This window comes from Gavia stellata, chromosome 5 (genome assembly GCF_030936135.1).
Source record: "Gavia stellata isolate bGavSte3 chromosome 5, bGavSte3.hap2, whole genome shotgun sequence".
NCBI classification, from domain to species: Eukaryota; Metazoa; Chordata; class Aves; order Gaviiformes; family Gaviidae; genus Gavia; species Gavia stellata.
The window spans coordinates 57,035,172-57,058,726 of NC_082598.1; the positions used below are offsets into that span (position 1 = coordinate 57,035,172).

Below are 23,555 nucleotides of genomic sequence, written 5' to 3' on the forward strand. Positions count from 1 at the left end.
ACGAACAGAATGTTTATGTACTTACATATTTGTAATTTTTAATTTTCCTGGGAAACATTTGTTTTTAAACAACAATTTTCTTTATTACATTGTTAACACAGTAGCTCAGTGAAACTAGTTTAACTGTTGTCTAGTGTATGTTGAAAGGGAAGAGCAAGTGGTAACAAACAGTACAATTAGTGAAATTTATACTCAATGTTTATTATTTTTAAATAGCCAAGGTCATTTTTATACCAAAGTTGTCTTTAAGTTACGTTGCAAATCCCGTGATACTCGTTACTTCTCCCTTTCTCTCTTTCAACAGTGGCTCCTGTAAATAAGGCCAGTATAGAATAAAAACACATCTCTTCCCACAGAATTTACAGTCTAATTGGAGAAAAAAAGTGCTGGGAAAAATGTTGTGCCTGAATAGTGTAATGTCTTGTAGGTTTTGTTCATTCTGTGTTCCATCTTTTGTTTTATTGTATATGTCTGTGGCTGCTTTTGTAACCTGCCGAGGAATTCATAAATTTATCACGTTTAGTAGAAGGGTAGTAGTTATGTGAAAATACGTGAGAACGAGCAACCAGGTAGGTTATTAAGTTTTTCAAAGGAAAGGCTGTGCATAAATCCACAAGGAATATGTACTCTGCAGAGCCAAAATAGTCAGAAAAACAACTGTCTTAGAAAGAAAAAATACAGGAAACAAGACTTTATAAACATCTGTGTTTAGAGACAAGATGTTAGGAGGAATTCTCTGAAGTAAAAGATGGGAGAGGGGTGGGATATGGCAGTGTAAAAGTGTACAGTTCAGCTGAAGTGACGATGCAAGAAGACCTTATCTTCTCACAGGAAACAATAAGAAAACACAGGTAAAGTCACTTAGAGGCAGAACTCCTGGACAGATTTATTTTGGTTTCTCTTCTGTGAGAGACTTGGGAATAAAATTAGCCTGATTGTAGTTTTGCATTGTCTTCATAGACTAGACTTAAAAAAAACACCCCACAACCAAACAAGCAACAAAATCCTTAAGGAAAATGTCTGATTTTTAGGGTTGCTGTAGGACAGACTTCCTGTGTGATGCTAAACTAGGAATTATCTGTGCTTCAGCTTTTTTACATGTATAATGGGAATACAGGAAACTTCCACCTTGCAAGGCTTTTGGGAGGAAAGTCTGTGAGACTGTTGTGATGACATAGACTTTTTACAGTAAGTAGAAATATAAATAAATCCAGACTGAACGCTTTGCTATTCTAATAAAATAAATACGTAATGAGTTCCAGTTATTACAGAAGCCTGTTTTATTAAAAATACTTTTTAAAGTCTTTGTGGGAATTAAAGTATTAGAGTAATTCTGTTGATGTTGAAAAGCTCAATGCAGAAAAGAGTGGAGTTTTCTGTTGCTAGCTCTCTCTACCTTGTAGTCTGGAAAAGTCTGTTGTCCTGGTCTGTAAAGTACATAACTTTAAACACCCCCATAGTTAATATTTCCTGTTCTTTTCCAGTTTGCTAAGAAATTGCTACCATCTCTCTAAACAAGTGGAATAGCGAAATTGAAAGTCAGGCAAAAGGTAAGGGAAAAATACTAGTTAACAACATGTCAGATTTGGTACATGGTTGCGGTAAAGGAAGAAGATTCAGCGCTTCCAGTTGTGAAGAAATATTATGGTGATCTAGTCAAACATGAGACAATAGAGATCTGCGGTGTGCATAGAGTTGAATTGCCAGTATGAACTAGGACTAACTTCAACGCTTGGGCTTTCTGACAGTGGTAGGGAATGCAGCTCTTGCAGTTTAGCCGTGTATATGGCAAAGCTTGCGTCCAGGACAGAAGTCTTGTTTTTAGTACTAGCTTTTATTGATCTCTAAAATATGTTACAATATTTTAATAATCCTGCTCTCATCTTAGTAATTCTAGAAACAAATGTTGAATGGGGAAAGATGAAAATCTTCTATTTGAATGGTGACCCTCTAATTCAAGATATGGGCCCTTTGAATGTAGCAGGTGGCTTTACGTTGGTCACTATCTATCACTTCCTAGATAAACCTTTGGGGTAGTCACTGAATGACCTTTTTTGTGGCGAAGAGGTTTTTGATGTCTAGGGAAGTAAGAGCAAGAGAAAACTCCTGTGTTAGTCTAAATCTTACAACGTCAAATGCGAATAAAAAAAATTCTTACGTTGCCACGTTAGGCATGTTATTTGGCAGTTGCACAGTCTGTATGAAAGTTTGGTATGAGTTCAGAAATTACACTGTCCATGTAAGTGTTTTATGAAAAATAAAGGTGGAGAACTTTTAGCAGTGCTTTCTGAAGTTGGTAGAGAGAGGGGCGCCTGCGTATAGAAGTCAGAAAATGGGAAAAGGTGATTTACGAAAGATTTTCTCAGCAATTGAGCTCAGGACATTTTTTTCTTCTTCTTGGTGTAGTAGCAAGTTCTAAAAAGGTTAAAATTTCTTCTGTGTTTACCCCATGCATTGTGAGCTCTATAGTTGCAATGAAACTGAATCTCTAATAGACTTACTTTATTCAGAATGTCATTTGGCTGTTCAACTTACTTATCTATGACCAAAATGAACTTTATTGCTTTTTTGGCCTTCTGAAATCTCTTATGTGGAATATAAATGGATTAAAAAAGCAAAAACCCCTTAAACTTTTGACTGTTTTAAAGGAGGACAGAAATAAAAGTCCTTTGCTCCTTGAGAATGTTGTCGATATTAAGAATTAACTTAGAAACAACTTACAGCCAATCTAGTTGCAAAAAGTGACATCCAAGTATAAACCAAAACAGTGGACTTCATTCCTTGAGAGTTCTGAAAAATATCTTCCGCTGCTCAGCTCATAAGGGCGTTCACTTGGTAGCTGATCTTAACATTAGCACTGTTAATTGCCTAACTGTTGATCAGCAGCAGAAATAATGGCAAATAAGCTTATCTGTTCTTGTTTGAGGATGGTACCTTCATCTTAATAATTTGTATTTCCCATTGGGTGAAATAAAGTGAAGAATTAAGTGTGAGTATTGGAAGGAGAGGGGAAGGAGAGGGAGGAGCAAATCTGAGCAAACTGACAAGTGAGTCTTAACCTTCATTAAGTCAATAGTTAGGGTTTTAAAAATACTTAGCTTGATATTTGAGCCTGAATTATCATGAATTTAAAGATACATAATTTAACAGGTTTGTCTGGGCTTCCTTGGAATTTAGATGCAAGTTCTTTGGCAACTGTAAAGGAGAAGTGTCCCAGGACCACCATGCTGGGTATAGCGAAGGAGGAGAGAAACAGCTGGAGGATGCAAACAGGAGCTTTAAGTGCAACATTTCTTTTGTTTTCCTGCTGAGTGAAGCTCATCTTTTCATCCCTAGAAGGTTAGCTGCAGAAATAGAAAAGTGTTATTGTCCTAAATAGACCCTAATTAAGAATATAATTTGTTCCACTCCACACAGTAAGTTTAATAACTCAGATCTAAATTGACCGTATCAGTTGCAGAATAGGGAGTACGGGTTCTGGGAAACCAATTTCAGTGTTGTAGCACTGCAAATTTGAGAAGAGAAAGGGACTTTGGTAGGAAAAATAGTAGTAGTATACTATATGAGAAGAATTTGGGACTATATTTGAAAATAATGGGACAGTATATTGCAAAGACACCTTCAGGTCAGGTACTGCGAGTGCTTGCAGGATCAGGACCTTTACTTGAGAGAGATCTGACTGCATGTATGAACCGAAATGAATCGCTTCATACAAATGGTGAAATGACAGATTGGTTTGTCAGGGTCTGGAAATCATTTGCATATATAAGTACCTATTCTCAGATTTAAGACCTGATCTTGTAAAATGTGCAATGTTCTTAACTCTTCCTGAAAACCAAACAAATGAGACATTTGTATTTTTTGTGATGAGAGCTGGAGTTACCTCCTGCTCTGGAGTTTATTCTGCTGTTAGGTGTAGGATATTAGTTGCTTGCGCTTTTTTCAGAAATTAGCAATTTACAGTTTGTTTTTATTTTGTTCGGAATTACTAATGGGGATGATTAATTGTTGCTGTATTGATACTGTCACTGTTTATGTGATTCTTTAAAAAGGAAGTTCTCATAATATTGAGCATGATCTTCATCTTTGGATTTCCCCTTCTCCCATGTGGGGAGAGTAATTAACCGAAACAGCTGCCTTAGCTTAACCCTTCTCCTCCCCCTCACCTTAGTATGAGAATACCCCTCTGAAATTTTTTATGAGAACTTTTAAAAAAAAAAAATATCTGAGTAGCTAATGAATGATTTGTGAGTGAGTGGTATTTAAAATGTTTGGCTTTTTGGGATAAATGTACTTCAGCATGTGCACAAAACCTAGCTAAAGGAGAATCTAGCTTTTGGAAAACTTATTAAAAATAACTGCCTATCCAACTAGAAGAAAATGTAGAAATGGCTTTTTTTTATATATCAGAAAATTCAACAGCAGATATTGCAACTTCACTAAGAGCCCTGAGATTCTCGTCAATGAGCAATGAAAGCTCTGTTTTTATTTCGGGGTTAATACAGCTACCTGTGTTTGAGCAGCTAAACTTCAAATCATACTGAGCATTATGCTGACCTCTGTAGACCTGTTCGCTGGTTCTTTGTGCTTCATGGAGGCAAATTGTACAATTGCGTGGAGAGTTACTGGAGAACTTTTTTGTCCTTTTGGGCTCATGAGTAGGTAATTACAGGCAGGTACTGGAGGACTGCTAGCCACTGAGTACAATAACTTGTGTTGTACTGGACAGTCTTAAGTGAGAACCCCTCTCATAGGCTATCTAAGCTTATTTTAAGCACTACCAAGCCTCTGTGAGGTGGCTTTACCTGAGGAAGGAGAATACAAGAAAGAGCCAAATCGGAGTCTGAACTGACTCTGTGGAGGTGTAACTGGCAAGTTGTGGGACTAGAGGGTACTAAGCTGATTCAGTGTGTGATACCAAGACCAGTTGACGCTATCTAGGTCTGAGCCACTGTTGAAACAAGTAATTTCCTGGGCTCCTTGTCACCTGCAGTTGCACATTTCTACCATGTCCTTTACACGGGCACTTCTGCGGCAACATGCTGAACAACATTAATTTAGTGCTCTGGCTGAGGGGGAAGAAAAGTCTTGGCCTTTCCTTCCTCCCCTCCCCAAAATAATTTTTGCTCCATCGATTATGCAAAATGTTCTGATTTTACAGCGTGAGCAGAGTGCTGCTGTGTAAGTAGATCATGAATGTCACTGTTTCTGTCTTTGTAGAAGTTCATTTGGATTCAGAAAAATAATTCAGTCTAACTGAATTATTACCAGTATAACCCTGGTATAGTTCACCATGTTGCAGCTGAGTAGTGGTAAATTACTGTGTGTTCACAAAAAATTACTTTGAGTTTTGAAGAAGTTAGTAACCACCCAACCCTCAAGCTGTCTGGCCCAGCTGTCTCCCAGAGGTTCTCTCTTCAAGGCATTTAGAAGAACAGACCTTTCCTGAGCGTACCTTTGCTTCAGTGCAAAATCCAGAGCCTTACCTGAAATGGTTGAGGGAAGTGACTTTAAGTTAAGATACTATGGACTAAATGAAGTGGGCTGCATGCATACTCCCATTTTCTAACACTATCAAGAGAATGGAGAGGGTAGCGCTGGACAACATCTGCTTATCCTGCTTCAGCAAGATCCTAGTATTGGTTTATCTGGTTTGTGTGACTTCTGTATGTGATAGTTTTATACCTGAGGATAAGAACAGTTGGATTTGACCAGACAAATCTCAAGTCAAATTTCAAACTTCGAGGAGGCACGTGGATTAATAGGATAGTGATACCTGTGGCATTTACTGGGTTGAATACAGAGCAGACCGATAACCAACAAGTCATTATTTCCTATCAGTTACTGTCTCTGGGGCTGACTGATGGCTGCTATCTATTACTCGTTGCTACTGGGTAGAAGTAATTTTGTTCAACAGATTGGAGGAGAATTCACATTGACGGCATTCACCCTTTCATCTACCAGTCTTCATGGCAGGACATTTTTGTAATTTTCATCAGTAGCCTGGTTAAGTAGTACCTCTGTTTGGGCATCTTTCAAGTATTTATTTTTTGTTTTTACTCTAATGATATATTATGCTCTGTGGGGAAACAGTGCTTCAAGGCTGCTACTCTGGATGAAAATTGGCAAGGGCCAGTGTACCTATTGAGAGTACCTGTGTGGTGAAAAGGTTAATGTTTTACTTGTGCAATCCTGAGTGATGGTTTTGGAATAATTTGTAAGAAAAGATGATTAACAGGTGGAAACTACAGCATAATATACTTTGGAAATAGAAACCTCTTCAGAATTTACCAAAATATTTAGCAGTTCTATACAGCATGAAAATGACCAAAAAACCTGATTATGTCCAGGAAGGTCAACCAGAAGGAAAAAAAATGCAGTGGTGAAGTGATTTGTAGGGTGAATATGTATGTCTGAGTGGCCAGGAAAAAGATGGGATTGTATGCTCTACGGGTTCCCATGGAAAATAAAAACAACCAAAATAGATATGAGGGTACTATTTAATATTGAAAGAAGTACTATAGTTGAGGATGTGAGTTTAAATAGTAGTAACTATGGATTTAGCAGGTAAAACTAACTCTTGACTAATCTCCTCAACAGTACCTTCACTATATAGTTTCTTCCGCAGAGCTGTACTTACGGCGTTGAATCTGTCTCGACTTACATGCTGTCAAGATTTAGCCAAATAAAATAGCTTTTAGGAACGTAGGTATTTCATTATGTATTGTGATATTCTTTGTGTGACAGGTGTATTAATTAAAGGAAAGCAACAGTACTATTATGTTGAGCCACTGTTGTTCTGAGACAAATGTAATGTTATGGTTTAAAAATACTTCACTGTAACAATCATCATTATGATCTTTACTTAATGTCAGGTGGACTTGATTTTATTCTGCCTCTTTTTGGACAATTGATATGGCCCAGTGATAGATGATATAAAATAGTAAATCTGATGTACACATCTACATGAAAAAAAAATTGAGTAATTTAGATATATCAAATGAAAACCTTTTTTGCTTTTTAAATAATTACATCATATTCATGTAACTGTACAGAGACCTTATTAATCTAGACAGTTATTTGAAAGACTCATGCTGTTCCAATGTCACTTGTGCTTTCTATATATATGTATATAAAAAAACATACTGGCCTTTCTTAGCAACATTCAAATTTCTTTCTCTTACTATAATAAAGCTTTCTTCTATAATGTTTGTTTTAAGAGTGCCATCTAGTGTCTAAAGCTTTTCAATACGACTTGTGATTTATAAGTTAATGGGCAGTTTTATTGAGTGATGGAGCAGAAAAATTATTGCATCATTGTTTTCTATTAAACTGGTATGGAATAGTTTAATAGGAAAAATGTAATTTTCAACTGAGTATAAGGAAAATGAGTTTAAGTTTTTAATATAATGAGAAGCCGTTAATTTCAGCTATGTTACTGTTGTATTTAACTTCTTTAAAGTAGTTGAGTGTTTGAGGTGTTCATGTAGTGTTCTTGAAATGAACGGTTTTTATCTTCTTATGTGTCCTCTTGACCTTCAGTTAGTAGCTCGCCAGGCTCTAGATTGATTTTTAATACAGAAACCAGTATTATTTCCCATGGCCTAAATACCCTATATATATGCCTTCTAACAGTTACAGAAAGACAAATGTGTGCATTAGGAAACTGACTGTTGTAAATACGTGCTCAGGAACTTGTTTTTTCAATAATACATGGTTAATGTTGCAGGAGATTATAGATTTAAAAAAAAAAAAGCCTTGCTGTAAAATGTTTGTAAACTAAAAAAATCTAAAAGGAAATATTTTCTTTTTGTTTTGTATGATTTGTTTAATGTCAGAAATATGCTAAAATGTAAAAAAATTCATTTCCCTATTAGTGATTTCTATGTGAAGAGACAGTGTATATGTGAAACCATTCTTTTCTCTCAAGAAGGGCCTACAGTCCACTTATTCAGGCAGGATGTCTTTAATAGTGTCTTATGTTAAAATCAGTTTTAGCAGATAGTGGAAGGACCACTGTTTCAAACCCTCTTTTTTGTTTTAAATTCTGTATTCTTTTATGAATGTTGTGTCCTGATTTCTATTTCAGGAACTTCAGCTCAGGAGGAAGATGAAAGATAGTGTCGTCGAAGAACATTTATATTTGGGTTTTTCTCATCAGTACAGAGATAGTATCTTTCCGCTTCATACATCTATTTCACTGTTTTTGCTATCCTACTGTGACTGCAAATTATTCAAAATTTTCTTAGTGCCGACTGGTGAAAATGTGGATGATCAGTTTGTGACAAAAAACCTTCCTGGTGATCTTGAGGTCCATTTAATCTCCAGATCTCAGCTTCCAGTGGTTGTGCAGAGCTGCTGTTTACCTGCTGTTGTCGTGAAAGATGGCAAGTTCTGCCGAGCTGGGCTTTCCGTTGTCTTAAGGCATATAATACAGAAAACATATGAGGCAGATCCATCTAAGAAGGATGTTTTGGAACTCTTAGGCTTTAAGAAGACCTGCTTAAAAGCCTGTGCTGAAGTGAGTGCATCTCTTTCTCTTAGATACATTAATAGGGTTTTTTATAACAATTAAATACTCTGAAGTACACTCTTAATATTGACGTAAACTAAGTTCTTTTAGTAAGAAACTTAATTTGCATAGAAAATGAAATTTCCTCAGTGGAGAAGTATCTGTATTTTGGCATAAAGATGAAAAATAATTCTTTTTAAAGATACTAATTTTTAGCAGCACAAAAAGAACCTAAAGATTCAAAAAAATGGGTCAGATCTTTGTTTCATGTCTAGCAGTATAGTTTCAATGAGTTATAAAGCACAGCTCTTCCAGTCTGAAGTAAACTAAGATACACCTAATCTATTGTTAATTTTGGTTTCAAGAGCACTGTATACTGTTAGCCTTCATGACTGCCAAGGTGTGCTGCTGGCTTATGTTTAGCTTATGCTCACCAGGAAGTCCAGGGTATTTTCAGCAGACCTGCTACCTGGCCAGGTAGTCAGTCCCTAGCCTGTATCATTACAGGGGTTTAGTCCATCCTAGGTGCGGGATGTTTTATTGGGTTTTGGGAAGTTCCTGTCAGCCCGTTCTCTAGCCTGTGTAGGTCCCTGCGAATGGCAGCCCTTTCTTGGAGTTTATTGACTGCTCCACTCAGCTCAGTGTCATTCTTGATGTGAGCGTATTCCATCTCCCCCTCCAGGTCATTGGTAAAGATAATTAAATAGGATAGGCTTCACATAGACCCCTAAAGAGCTCCACTTCTGACTGACCTTCAGGTAGAGTGTGGCCCATTAACCACTACTACCCTTTGAGTTGTTACTTCAGCCCATTTATCCCATAGCAGTTTACTCATCTGGCGGTGCATCCATCTAGATTTGCCTTCCTCGCTCCCCTCAGGAGGTTGAACTCCACTATTTCATGATGGCTACATCGATGGTTGCCATGATTACTGTGCCTCCAACCCAATTCATCCCCATTGGTGAGTAGCAGATCTGGGGAAGCATATCCTTGTGTTAGTCCATCTACCACTAGCATAAAGAAATTGTCCCTGACATCCTCCAGAAAACTCTGGTTCTAATCTCTTCTTGGAGCTGCTGGAAAACTTGATTCTGTGTTTCAGATGGCTGCAAAGGGAGTAAACTGAATAAGAAAAGACAATTTAAAACCATTAGGTACAGATAATAAGAAAAAGAGGACAAGGATAAGAACATGAAAAAAATAAGTAATTTTTTTTAAGGTTTTGTTCGGTTAGACTAAAGTTTTTTGATGTTATATGCTAAAAAACCACTAATAATATAATGCATTTCTGTAAAATAAATGTGCTCAAAATTGGTTTGGTATAATCTTCCAGTATTATTACCAGCATTTGGTAGAGACGACATACAGAAATTGATCACAGCTTTGCTTCTCACGAGTCGCACAGCCACCCTAATCTTATGCCAATAATAAGGAATAAAAATACGCTATACTGGATAACGGTTCATTCTGTTATATATAAGATTTCGCTTCCTAATCCTGCTATTGCAAAAGTAATATAAAATACCTGAGCTTCTAAGATTTTCAAAGAGTGTATTAAAAGCTGGAGTTACCACCTTTGGCTGGAATTTCTTTGCTTAAAGTGTACAAAAAGGTACCCTGGATTTTGTTTCTCTTTCTATAGAGACATTAATTACATAAATTTATCTGACAGGTTAGCCAGTGGACCAGACTTTGTGAGATCAGCATACCTCTGGCTGTTGAAGGATTTTTGACGGCGTCTCCTGAGCACTGTCAGACTATTCCTTCTGACATTTTACAGCTTGAAAGGAAGCTTGGAGAACCTGTCCGAGTACATAATGATGACAAAATTCGAAGGCAAAAACTTCAACAACAGAAGGCAGGTGCCAAGGTTGCAGTGCCTGTACGTGGTAAAGAAGCAACAGAAGAAGGAAAAACAGTGGAAATGCATGAGCATCCGCTCCCAAGTTTGGAACTGAGCATAGCTTTCTCTAAGCTACTTGTCCAGGAAGTATCAGATGCAGTCAACAGGGAGGCCCCTCACATCAGGAGAACAAAAACCTCTGACCTTCCGCTTTTGGACCATGTTTTTGCAGAAGGGCTTTATTTTACCTTGGCAGATATAGTGCTTTTACCATGCATCCATCAGTTCTTGGTAAGACGACAAATTCTGCAAATATTAGGTAGTGTCTATGTTGTTTTTTTAAGAACTGGGAAGTTGTAGAATGTGTTAATTTTAAATATATTGTGGCATTTGCAATGTGAACTGCACCTGAAACAGAAGATTTGTCTTTGTTTTTGTACAAACAAAACCCAGGGATTGGCAAGATCACCAAAATTACTTTTAAATACATAGCATATCAATATTTAGTAAACAGTGTTAACTGTTAAAATATTATGCTGAAATATTTTGGTACCAAGTTGCCCAGAAGATTTCTCCATGAAAATAGTTAAAATGGACATATAAAATACATTCTAATATGCATAAAGCAGAAGTAGGTGAGCATGAACGTATTTTGTTGCTTGAATTTAGTGTACTGGATTTATGACCATGACTCAATGGATATTTACTGAAATGAGACCATTTTATGCATGAGGAATTTTTTGAGATTTGCAATTTTGATTCCATCATAAATTGCAAATTTTAAAAGGAGGGAGGGATGAGAATGGTATAATAATTTTAAAATACTGTAGGGAATGTCCCCCATGAGAGCTTTAAAATGGACACTTAAAGCACATTGCAATATGCATAGAAAAAAAGTAGGTAAGCATGAACCTATTTTAATTTTGGTTTCAGTGTACCTTAAGATCAATGATCTGTTAAAAGCTTATCTCACCCCTCTTGTAGGGAGAGCCTTAGTTACTTGGTTATTGAATCTTTTCTGATGGATCTCTCACTTTGTACACAATTTATCTGGGCCTGAAAGGGAGATTCCATGTGTGTGTGTTGGTTGTTGGTTTTTTTTATAGCACTTGCAGATTCTGTTGTACAAATATCTTAACATCTGTATTATGAAAATACATCAAAATATGTTTTGAGCCTAATAAAGCCATGCAATTTGATTTTTATTTACTTTTTTTTAAGTCCCCCTGGCCCCTCTTTTCTCCCTCTACCCTTTTCTCACCTCTGGAAAGAGGTAGGGCTTAGTAGTGCAAGTGACATGAGCTCTGCTTCAAAACCAATTTTATAGTGGGAAAAACTTCTGTGGCAAGACTGCATGAGAGTCTTGCTCAGCACAATCTGTGTACTTAGTTTTATGAGGATGTATACACAGAAAAGAATTAAGGAAACAACAGCTGTGTCTCTATTTCCCAGGACAATAAAATGATATGACGAGGTTGCCTACTACCGGTATTTCTGAAATTACTGTATGAGAGTGATAGCTAAGCTGGTGTCTGTTGCCAGGAAGAGCTCTGAGCGAAGTTGGTATTTGCATTTTGATTTTGCAAGTTGTTTTGCCAAATTTGCCTTATGGCGTTTGAAAACAAATGGAATTCTTGGAGAAGATGCTGTCAGTCAGATTCAGAGAAACAATCTCTAAAATCAAGATAATTACTTACGAACATTAATATGTGACAAATGTCCAATTTGTAACTTCTTCAATGAAGATCATCATCTTCAGTGGATTTCTGTATAATAATAGCAATATAGGAGTCCAGAAGTAGGTTAATATGGCTAGCTTTGAAATAAGATGGTGAGTTACTTTATTGAAATGGTTATTAATCCATCTCTGCTTTGTTTGCTTGTTTTGTAAATCACATAATTGGGGATTAACAGCAATTTCTGTATGGATTACACTAAACAAAAGTAGTAAACCAAAATGTTTTCCTACTGTTTTAAAAACTTCAATGTAGTTCAGTCTTCTTTATTTTTCCAAGGCCTTTTTAAACAAGAAAAGCATAACTTTTTACAGTAATATTTGATTTACTGGTGCTAGGCATGAGACGATTCTTGGATCAGATGCTTATCTGATTTCGGCAATCCAATTGAAATTGTTCTGTAGATTCACCGTGAGCAGCTGAGAATGCTGTATTTATTTGCTTTTCATGTATGACCCTTGAGCCCTGGTGTTCCGCAGCTTACAAACGATATATTTTTGTTAGCTTTCACCAAGGGTTGTCCTAAAAAACTGGCTTTCAGTTTCATTTTTACCTAAATTATAAGAGCTCTGGGATGATGTTGCTTTATTTCTGTTCTCTAGGGAATGATCAGTTTTCTAAGCAATTATACCTTGATTCCTACAGTTACCATCCAAATTTTATGACTTGCATCTGAAAGCTTCTTGCAGGCAGTGGGTTGAAACGGCTCTTGTTGATGGAAGTGCCAGAGTTTAACTCTTTATTAAAATGTTATTTATCACTTACATAACTGGACTTCCTGGATTGGGTTTAAAAAAGATCATTATAGTGGCACTTCCACTTTGCTTTAGGGTGTGAATAATAATGAAGTCTTCAATGGCTATGTGTCTGGAAAGTATCATACAATAAATATGAGGAGACTTGACTAGCTGATTGTAATTGTAATTACCAAAAGTAAGATAAGCTGAAGAGTTGTTTTTCATTACCTCATTCCATTTCTGTTCTCTCTCTGAGGTTAGCTTTGTTACGCTTTCCATTAGTTGTAACTGTTTAAAATTAATAGAAGAACAACAAAAGCTCTGTTCTCCATCTGGGAGAAACCACTATTCCATTTTTAAAATACAATGTAGAACACTTGTTATCAAGTGTAACAGTGCCTCTTAGAATTGCTTTCCAAAATACTTCTTCCTTAACTGAATTAATTTATTTCTGCCTGTGTTACTATTAGTATATTGAATTAGGTACTAAAATTACACAGTTCATCCTCCTTTTGCTCCTTTAGCTATTACTAATTACTTGTGATTACCCTGAGAACATTATAAACACAGCATGCAAGAAAGATGCTTGAAATTTTGTGTCATTTCAAGTGTTCTTCACCAATTCCTATTTTCACACTAAGGACAGATATGTGGAGGAGCACTGTTTTTGCATGGCCTTTTCCTGTAATCATGATTTTTTGTTTTCTGCTTAAAGCAGGCACAGCATCACAGAACAGTTGAGGTTGGAGGGCAGCTCTGGAGATCATCTTGTCTAACCCCCTTGCTCAGAGCAGGGTCAACTAGAGCTGGTTGTCCAGGATCATGTCCAGTCAGGTTTTGAGTGTCTCCAATGATGGAGACTTCAAAGCCTGTCCTGTCAGAGGATGATCTTCACTGTTCTAAAACATTTGGGAACCTGAACAAAAATTACTTCAGTTCACAAATGCATCCTTTTTAAAATTAGCTGGTCCTCATGTAAAAATGTGGTTCGGATATCTTTTTTGTAATATGTGCATTGTAGTCTTACTTAAGAATTTTTCTTTTTTTTAACTTAAAATTCTAATTTCCGTTGAAGGCCACTTCATCTCACCATCATGCATACTTAATTCAGAAAAGAAATGTACTAGTTACCATATTTGTATAAAAACATGAAGTTAAGATGGTAAAAAGGTCTGAGTAAATATATGATTAAAAAAAAAAGTTTTGGATCCAGTGCTAGTATTAAAAAAAAAAAAGTCACAGTGCAAAGACTTCAATAAAGACCAGGGACAATGTATGCCTGTGCCTGTTTTGCTGTTACCACATAGTCAAAGGTATTTCTGGCTTGCAGTTGCTGGCAAAACAGCTGTCAGTGGATGAGCTTTTAAGGGCTGCGGGGTGCCTGGTGGAAGGAAGAGCATTGAGGTCCCGTAATGTCTTGTTTAGAGTTCAGTATTCATTGCAAGTTACTGTGGGTTGGTTTTTTTTTATTTTTTATGATCACCAACCAAAATGAATCATTCCCTTCCTAGGAAATAGCAGATAATTAAGAATATTATTTAAATTGTGTTTTCTGGTTACTGACTGAAATTAGGATTAAAATTGGTCATGTAAACCTTTTTATCCTATTAAGCAAATGGGAATTGCAGATAAAGTCTAAATGGCCAACTGGCAATTCCACCTGCAGGCCTGAGCTCTTAACTAGCTAGCTTTCTGCATTAGCATCATGCTATGAGTAAGCATGCTCAGCATGGAGCCAAGCTCACTTCTATAGTTCTTGCCTTCTTGTGGCTTGTAAGAAGAAACTTACAGTAGCAAGTAACCTTTCAATTTTATTTTTATAGGTTTCCAGCAAAAACCAAGGCAAAAATCTGGTAAATTTGCCTCTGATATCCAGTTGGTATCAAAGAGTTCAAGAAGTACCTGGAGTAAAGAAAGCTGCTGGCAAATGCAATATGGAGCTTCTCCAGCTTCCAGAGTTGATGTCTGCTCCAGGGGAAGAGCTGCAAGACCTCTCTTCAGTTCCTGATGAATTAGAAGAGGAGAATGAAGACAGTCATTTTATAGGTGGTCCAAGGCCAACTATGACTAAGTTAATGGTAATTTAAGCTTTTTAATGAGTTACTTTTAACAGTAATATTCTGCTTGATTTGGAATAGGTGAAAATTTATTAGAAGAAAATTTATTAGAAAATTTATTTATCAGAAGCTAAGTCTGACAGCCTTGAATGGTTTAATACAGTTTGCCCATCTTCTGTCTGATGCATTGACTTAGAAGTGATTTTACTTTTTTGTTCTGTTATGATATTTGATCAATTCAGGAATTGAGCAAAGATAGGACTGCTGGAAGCCCTATCAATAATTCTGAATAATCAAAGTAACTTTTTGTTTAAATTGCAATATTGTATTACTCTCTTAAAAATATTTATATAAAGGATGACAGAAAATGTTGCATTTATGTTTGGCTTCATTATTCTATCGTTTCTGTTGGGGTTTTTTGCTATTTGATTAGAGCTTTGAACATCTGGGAACCCTAATGAGTTTTGTTAAAGAAGATTCTCCATCATGGTCCATAAGTCTTAATATTTCTTGCATAGAGGCTGACAGCATTTCCTAAAGAAAATTAACGGGGCTTTCTTGGGAAAGTGAGAGAAATACATAATTTGAATCCCATATAATGTAGTGTCAGCTGCCTGTTTAGTTTCAATTAGGCTGAAAGTATTGTACAGTTTGATCTGATGCCGTTAAAGTCAGTGGGAATTTTGCTACCAACTTCAGCGGGTAAAGGATCAGGGTCTTCATTTTTTTTCCCCCCTTTCACATAGGAAAATGGTATTGAAGCAAAGTTTTCTCCTCATCCATGCCCCAGCTGGACCCTAGACTGGACCAATCTACCATCTGCAGTCAGTCCTGGAGAAGGTAAGGGTTTTTATGTATGTGTGTATGTATTTAACAGTGCCGCCTTCTGGTGAAGCTACTTAACTGTTTCATAGGAAAATACGTTGTTTTTCGAAGTATTTCAGAGCTCTGTAAAACAAGTAAGCAGTTTTAAATCTGTTTTAGAATTGAGCCTTTTTGGGACACATGGTGAGATGACTTCCCTCAGGTCATCAACAGCTGATGACCAAACTGTGAATAAAAGCTTGATCTTGATTCCTGAACCATATTTTTTCCCACTGTTACCCACTTTCCTGAACTTTTCTTCATATCTAGAACAGTAAATTCTGACTACATGGTGTTAATATAATCGACATGAATGTTGTACATGGACTGTGTTTCCCAAAGCAGCAGCAGCTGATTTGATTCTGGTGAAAATAATACTCATTAGCAGTTTGGTAGCTGCATATGAGTGAGTCTTCCCTTTTGTGGCAGTGTTTCCTGCCCTGTAGGTGTTGTTTGATTTGCTTGATTGCAGGGAGGTCTGTTGCCTAGTGGCTATCGTTCTATAGAGAAAAAACTGATTTATCATGTTTGTTGTTTTCGTCGGTGTTGTGAATATTGAATACTCTTTCCACCACACAGTAGAGTTTCCTCTAAAAGGTCTTATACATACTGTCAGACAGTAAGAAGTTAGTGGATGGTAACTCCTTTCTACAGGGAAGAGTAAGATTTGTGTTCTTCTGTGTAAATAAGATAACTTAGATACTGGAGTCAGTCTAGCCTCAGTGGCATAGAATTTCTGATTTAAAGAATACAGAAATACACATGCAATGTATAGATGCTCTTCAATGACCAATATGTGAAATTCGTCACAGAATATGTTAGGAATCACTGAAGAGCTATAGGCACTTGCACAAAATACTCTTTTCTTTTTTTAATATCCAACTGTGTGAATACAAGCATGTATTCCCAGCTACAATATACAGGCTATAAAAATAAGACCAAATTTTAAGTTGGGTTCCTCTGTTTTGGATCTGTGTGTAGTTCACAAAGGCATGACAAAACCGTCATGTGTACCATGAGTAGATTTATAGTTTTATATAAAGTATCCATCCTTCTAACATGAACTGTTTTCCCCTGGTTTTGTCCTGAGGGAACTTTTTACTGGGAAGTTGCACACCCTGCTTTAATTATTCATCCTTTCTTTCCCTTAGCATGGAAGAAAAAAAAAAAACAACCCAAAATTGAGTTTGCACCTGTCACATTACATCATGTTTCTTCAGACTTTATGTGGATGTTTTGGATATACTTATTGTGTTAGAATAGATTTGTAGTCCGACTGCTGAAATGCTCGGGGAGATACGCATTGAATTTCTGTGAAGTTCCAGTATTTTGTCAGAAGTGACTAAACATTTTTGCTTATTTCCAATGCTCAGGTTTTTGGTTGTAAGTTTTAGTTCATACTTTTGTCAAGATACCTCTCTTATTTGAAAGAAAATTTTGAAAACGATGTGTAGCATACAAAAACATACAATGAATGTGTATTTGGAAATTTTGTGCTGGAAGGAGTCTCTTGGAGTTGGTTTGACTGGGAGAAAAATCAACTCCTGCTGCTTCCTGCCTGCATGTGTGCTTGCTCTCTCTTTTTTCACATTTGCTGAAACAGATACTAATGACATCGATATCTGAAATCAGTTTTCAGTTCAATTTTTGGGAAAATTTGCTAGCTCAACAAGGTTCCAAGAGAGAGCTTTCACCTCCCTCCACCCAAGATCACAGTGATGCTGATGCCATTTTCTAAATTAGGGAAACTTCAAATGGTTGTGCTTTTGGTCCAGGAGCAGCAGAGTCACATAGGACAAAAAGAAATTTCCTGATAGGAGAATTGATTCTGCTTTTCAGTTGGATACACCTGCATGCTTACCTCTGCTGTTCTAAGTGGTACTGTTCTCTGTTTCCTGATTCTTTTGCTAGTACAGCCTAATCATTGTTATATGAATTGAATTCTCAATATTTTGCTACTAAATCCTACCTGGCACTCTAAGAAAATAGGCACTGAATCTGGCAGGGTTTTAAACTGGATTTGAGCAATGCAATTCAAGCTTTCAAACTGATTACCCTTATAAATGGAAAATAAATTTCCTCATACTAATGTTCATAGCAGTTGAGACAAAGTAGAGAACGTTTCAGTTAAAACTCACTTTGTTTTTTATCCACAGTAAATTTAGTTTGCTGTCAAATCTTAATTTAATGGCATACATGATATATTTTCTTTGCTCTGTCTCAGATTAGACAGCTCAGAATTTGTGTTATACGTATGTGGAAGTTCTTGGATTGAATTGTTCAGTCTGTCTGTAAATCTAATTAGACCATATTGATGTCACAGCTATTTACTGCAGAAAAGAATAACTGATGATTGCAGTTCTAATGTATTATTTAGATTATACATTTTGAGTTTATTAATTTTTTTTGATAGGGGTTATTTACTTTTGCAAAACTGAAGATTATGACATCATGATTTGCATTTCATTTGCTTAGTCATATTTCTAAAGCAGAATGAGATAGTTAAACATCTGTTAGTTCTAGCCCTGACACAATTTTTAAAAGGTATTTGATTGACCAACAATGGCATCATGTTTACATTTTAAATATCCTCCAGCTTTTTAAATTCCTGCCATTATGTCAATTACTTCTAAAATATTTGGCTTCTAAAGTTGTGTGTATCCGCCTTGAGACACATGTGAGTATGTAAAGCTTTGTGAGCCTTACATTGCAAAATATCCCAAAATATAGTATCTTAGTGCCCTCTGTAACTGTTGATATACTAGGATATTGTAGGTGTTGAGTTGTTGTTTCAAACTTTCACTTTTGGAAGGAATTTAACACCAAATATTTCATTTATTTTAAAATGTATTGTAAATACTGGTTTCTGTTCTAGTTTATTGTATAAAAAACTTGGCCAATACTTTAACTGTGTTTTTTCTAGGCTTGTTTTTCAAATCTCTGCTTAGATCAGAAATATGTTGGTATTGTCTATTAAATACAGAAGCCAAACCTCTCAACACTTCGTTGTTTCTTCCAAATCACGTAGTGTATAAAGACTTACCCCCAAGCACACAAATGAAGTCTGTGTCATCTTCTTGGCTAAACGCATCTCTTGATATTGAAAAATTAATTTGTGCAAAATCCCAAAAGAATGTAGTATTTCTAAGTTATATTAGGGGTGAATGCTAGAAACTTGTATGCCATTAAAATATTTAATGAAATACTTATTTGCAATATTTGCAGTAAATACCTCAGTTGTCAGTAGCTACAATCCAGAGGTCCTAACCAAGCTCAGTGCTTGGTTGTGTTGAGCTTTCCATAGAAGTAAAGGTAGACACAGCTGTAAATATGTACAGATGATAAAAGAAGAGGGTGGCAGGTCAGAATATAAAAGTATAAGTAGTCACAACGTGAGAGCGAAGGAAAATGAGATACTTGCATCAGCAGTACAGGGAAGTAATCGCATGATGTATGTCAGCATAGAAAATGTTTTCATTTTTTCCCTGACAAGGTGGTGGCTGAAATTTTGGGAAGAGGGGCTTTTTGAAATGAGAAAGCTGAATGGAAGTATTGTGCTACTGCTGATTAAATGAGGGGTCTGGAAAAGAGAAGGCTTTTATTTAATTAGATTTGTGACGAACAAAGAAAGGGGGCATCTTTTCTGTGGTTTCACAGTTCGTATTAGGCAGCAGTAGAAAGATTTTTTTTTTTTATCGTTTTTGGAACTAATAAACCTTGGAGTCTTTGTGTTCCTGGTGCTCTGTGTGTGTGAAACCGTTCCTTGTCTTCAGGTTAATTTCTTTTTAGCTGCCAAGGCTTTGTGGATATTCAGATCAGTTTGACTGGTTATGATGAGAGGTGCTTCCTTCAGGCTCACCCAAAGCCCACTAAGGGGAGGGGGAAAGTGTGTGTATGTGGGGGCGGGGAGTGATGACCCCTGTTGCTGCTTTATTATTCTGATGATATATGGGGATGTAAGTCTTTGATACTGTCATTTGTTCATCAAGCGTTGCGTTCACTGTGAAACAAAAAAGGGAGAAATGTTGTATTTTTTTAACAGGAACCTATGTTTTTTTTCTTTAAAACAGCTTTTTATTTATTTAAGTTTTTTACCCAATTGTGAAATTCAAGAATGAGAAATAACTGACGCACAGTCTCACAAACCCTTACTTCTTCTCTCATAAGTTGAAATACATGTTAAGCAGGAAGTACTTAAAAAAAGAAAAGTGCTTTATTTATGGTATCTCATTCTGAAATTACTAGTGAGACTGACAGAGTGTGCATGTGATGGTATTTACTTCCAAAGGTAGTGGTTAGCTGTGAACGAATTTATGCTGTTCTTTGCAAAGCGTGAAACTGCCCACAGAGTGAACATAGCAAGTAGTAAACTACATTCTGTAGGCTTGTGAGTAATGCCCTCTTCTTCATAAAAATATTTTTTCTGAAATGAAGGAATTGTAGTAGGTCAGAAAAGAGCTCCTGTAGCTGAAATATGACTTACTCTTGGGTGAATGTGCTAAAGACCACTATAGTGAAAACTAGGGGTGCATGCACAGTGGGAGATAGGGGATTCAGTTACAGAATCTGTGAAGAGTTTGAGGTGGAGGAAATATAGGGAAATAAATGAAGCTAGATCAAAATAAATGAATGCATTTTACAAGTGCAGCTTGCTCTTACCAGTTAATGAAAGACATGTAGCACTTTAACTTCGTAGTTGGTTCTAGGCATAGGCCAATTTTTCCTAGACAAGTACATCTTAATGGCTTGTATAAAAACACAACTCCTAATGAAGCACGTAAAGTATTTTATATACTTCGTTGTTCCTAATAAGAAATTGTTTGCTTCCTAGTATTGTGTTGATTTGGACAAGTGTTTGACTTCAGGAGGTGAAATTTTCCATGTATGAATTTAAAAAAGCCAATACGGAAAAAGAAAAGGCCTTTGACATCTGTGACCGGTGCATAGGTGTAAGAAAGGGTGTTAATCCATTGCAAGGCAAGGCATACCTGCCTGGCTGAAGTGTAGAATGACTCTGATGAAGTTTGTTTGATTTACGCTTGCTTTGTGATCAGTAGCAAGTTGATGGCCAAATTACATGACTATATAAAACTGTCACAGAAAGGTTAGCCTGAATAAAATGATACCCTGATTGATATGTGCTCCTTGTTTGCATTCAGGTCTTCAGATGTTTGAGAAAGTTGCTACATTTTTAGAATGCTTAGCTTTTAAAACAAGACAAAATTTGGAAAGCCCAACATCTACTATTTGGGGATAAGGCTGTCCCTTAAATGTTTGTTGGGAAGTGATTTGTTACCTTGATTTACAAGCCACAGAATAATTCATAATATACTGTAAATGTTTTTTTAGGGGGAAAAAAAATGAGAAGCAGAATTCAGGAAATACAGGTATATAATATTTAAAAGGTTGCCTTTGCGTTGTCATATTTTCCTAAATAATTTATGTCAGCTGAGAATTTGATCTTCGGTGCTTTTTCTTTTTTTCTGAGGTCTGCTTTTATTAATAGGAGTATTTTAATATATGCATGAATATAAATCTTACTAAAGGTGCCATATTCAGTTATTTATGTACATATAGAGTACAGAATGTTCACATTAGAAATAGAGAGCTTGTCTGAATTACAGAAAGAATAGTGATATGAGGATGAAGCTCTTCTTACTGTGCCACCTTTCTTTAGGTTTGGTAGTGGTGATAATTTTTTCCCCAAAAGGAAATGCTACTTTTTTGGGACTGGGACATTGTTTTATTTGTCAAAAATGTTAAGTGACAACATAATTTCTGATGAGTGGTTGTCTCAAATCATTTGGGTATGATAAGGAATTATGGGTAAACCTAGTATGTGGCTTTGAGAATTGACATCACGATATGTATGGCCAGATGAAGAATAGAAAAATTTCTTAAAATTATTTTTAAACAAACTGCTTATGAATTAAGAATATGGAAAGATGGAAATCTCCTATCTTTTTCAGTGTTTTGCTGGGGAAAAAAAAAAAGCTCTTGATGGTATATGTCTGCAGGGGAATTGTTTGCCACAATGTCTTACCCTCTTCAAAAACACATCATTGAAACCCCAAGGCAATGAAACTTGCTTCCCTCTAGAAGTAGGATCTTTGTGTTCCACAATTTTCACATAGAGCTAATGCTCATGTTTTCTTTGTGGCATTAATTATATGCAAACTAGGTTTTGTTTTTAACCTACTGTCCAGCATAACGTAGGGTTACTGTAATAGATATCTTTTTCTGGCAGAAAGAAAAATGAATTACAGATATTTGGCTGACACTTTGTTGCACTGGAGTTGTTAATATAACTTATGAAGGCAGGAGTGTTTTCCTTCATTGGCAAAAATGAATCTGCTGAATAAAAATTCACTGGGATACGGACCTCAGAAATGTTTTTGTAGTTGGGCAACCGTTGATCTTGGAGATCACATTTGCGTATATTATTCCCAAGCAATTTGGTTTGTCTTCTAGGGTCAGCTCTCAAGGACTGAGTCGTTCATCATAAGTGCTTTGCAAACACTGAGTATTGTGTCAGTAATTTGCTACTCTGCATGCTCTCTCTCCATACCTACTCTCCTCTGTCCATAAACACTGATTTTATAGGACATTTTATAAGAAACTTGCATTAGGCTTTGAGAAAGTAGTTGTAAATGAAGTATGCAGAGGAATTTATTTCAATAGTTTTACTTCCTCATCTGCTTTCTATGAGACATCAAGTTAAGTTTTTTTCCATTTACAAATTAACAATACAAATATAGTCTGGCTTAGGAGCTGCAGTTCCTTCATCAAGTGACAAATTAGCACAATCAAAACAAGTTTCACGATGATGCCTGTTCATCAGGTTTGACCAATGTCACTGTTCACAGTGATCTCTAGTCTTGATTTCCAGTGTGCATAACCTATGAATTAAGGCGTCAGCTAATTTGTCTACAGTTGAGATAAAAACTCTGGTCTTTCTTGGAAGACTAAATATATAAGTAGTTATGAGGCTATTTTTAAAATTAATTTACCTATTTACTAGGATGTTGTTTTGTAAAGTGAATTCTCAGATCCCCAAACTCTCGCCAGCTCCTCTTACCCCCTTACCTCATCCAGTAACTATTATCTGGAGAGGATCTGAAATACTAATCTGGTAACAAATGCCTCTGTATTCTGTTTCTTTAAATCAGTAACACACTTTAAACTCATCAATTCATACATTTTAAACCTAGATAGACAATATGGTCATCTATACCGGTCTCCTGCCTGATTCTGGCTATAAGCTAAATTCATAATTGCTTGTATCAAGCAGAATGATTCATAGAAGAATAATAAAGATATTTAAAAGATACCTAGTTGAAGGAAGAGTTGTGAGTTCACAGTATAATTTTATTTCTCTGGAATAGAGATTAAACTGTAAATTAGATATTCCAAAGTGAATGAACACATTACGAAGGACAGCATTTTTTAAAACGAGCTTATGTTAAGCATATCAGGTGGACCAACAAGAATAAAACAATGTTTACAATTTTAGTTTAGAAACAACTTCGAAACTTAAGAACCTTTAAGTAACACAGGCTAGAACAATAACACAGAACATAGTGTTACAGTTTTGTGGAATTAACTGATGTTTTGATTAAGCAATCTTAGTGGTATACCAGACAACAATCCCAGAGGATTAGTGTTAGCTTCAGCTTCCAGAAGTGACCTTAAGTAAAAGATTCTTTAATGTAGCGTGGCCTCTCAACAGGGAAGATACCAAGACTTCTTCACTTGGCAGAAGAAAATTTTGAAAAATTTTCAGCCCTCATTTATCATATACAAAAT

The 23,555-nt window shown here is 36.2% G+C and overlaps 1 protein-coding gene across 1 annotated transcript in view; it reads left to right on the forward strand.

Moving 5' to 3' along the window:
- Window positions 1-8,095: 8,095 nt before the first annotated feature.
- GSTCD (glutathione S-transferase C-terminal domain containing) overlaps window positions 8,096-23,555 on the forward strand; it is a 68,702-nt gene continuing 53,242 nt past the window's right edge. The window contains exons 1-4 of the mRNA XM_059817753.1: window positions 8,096-8,521; window positions 10,185-10,646; window positions 14,652-14,906; window positions 15,632-15,725. Coding sequence (XP_059673736.1) covers window positions 8,111-8,521; window positions 10,185-10,646; window positions 14,652-14,906; window positions 15,632-15,725 — 1,222 coding nt within the window. The 5' untranslated portion in view covers window positions 8,096-8,110. The remainder of the gene's footprint in view (window positions 8,522-10,184; window positions 10,647-14,651; window positions 14,907-15,631; window positions 15,726-23,555) is intronic.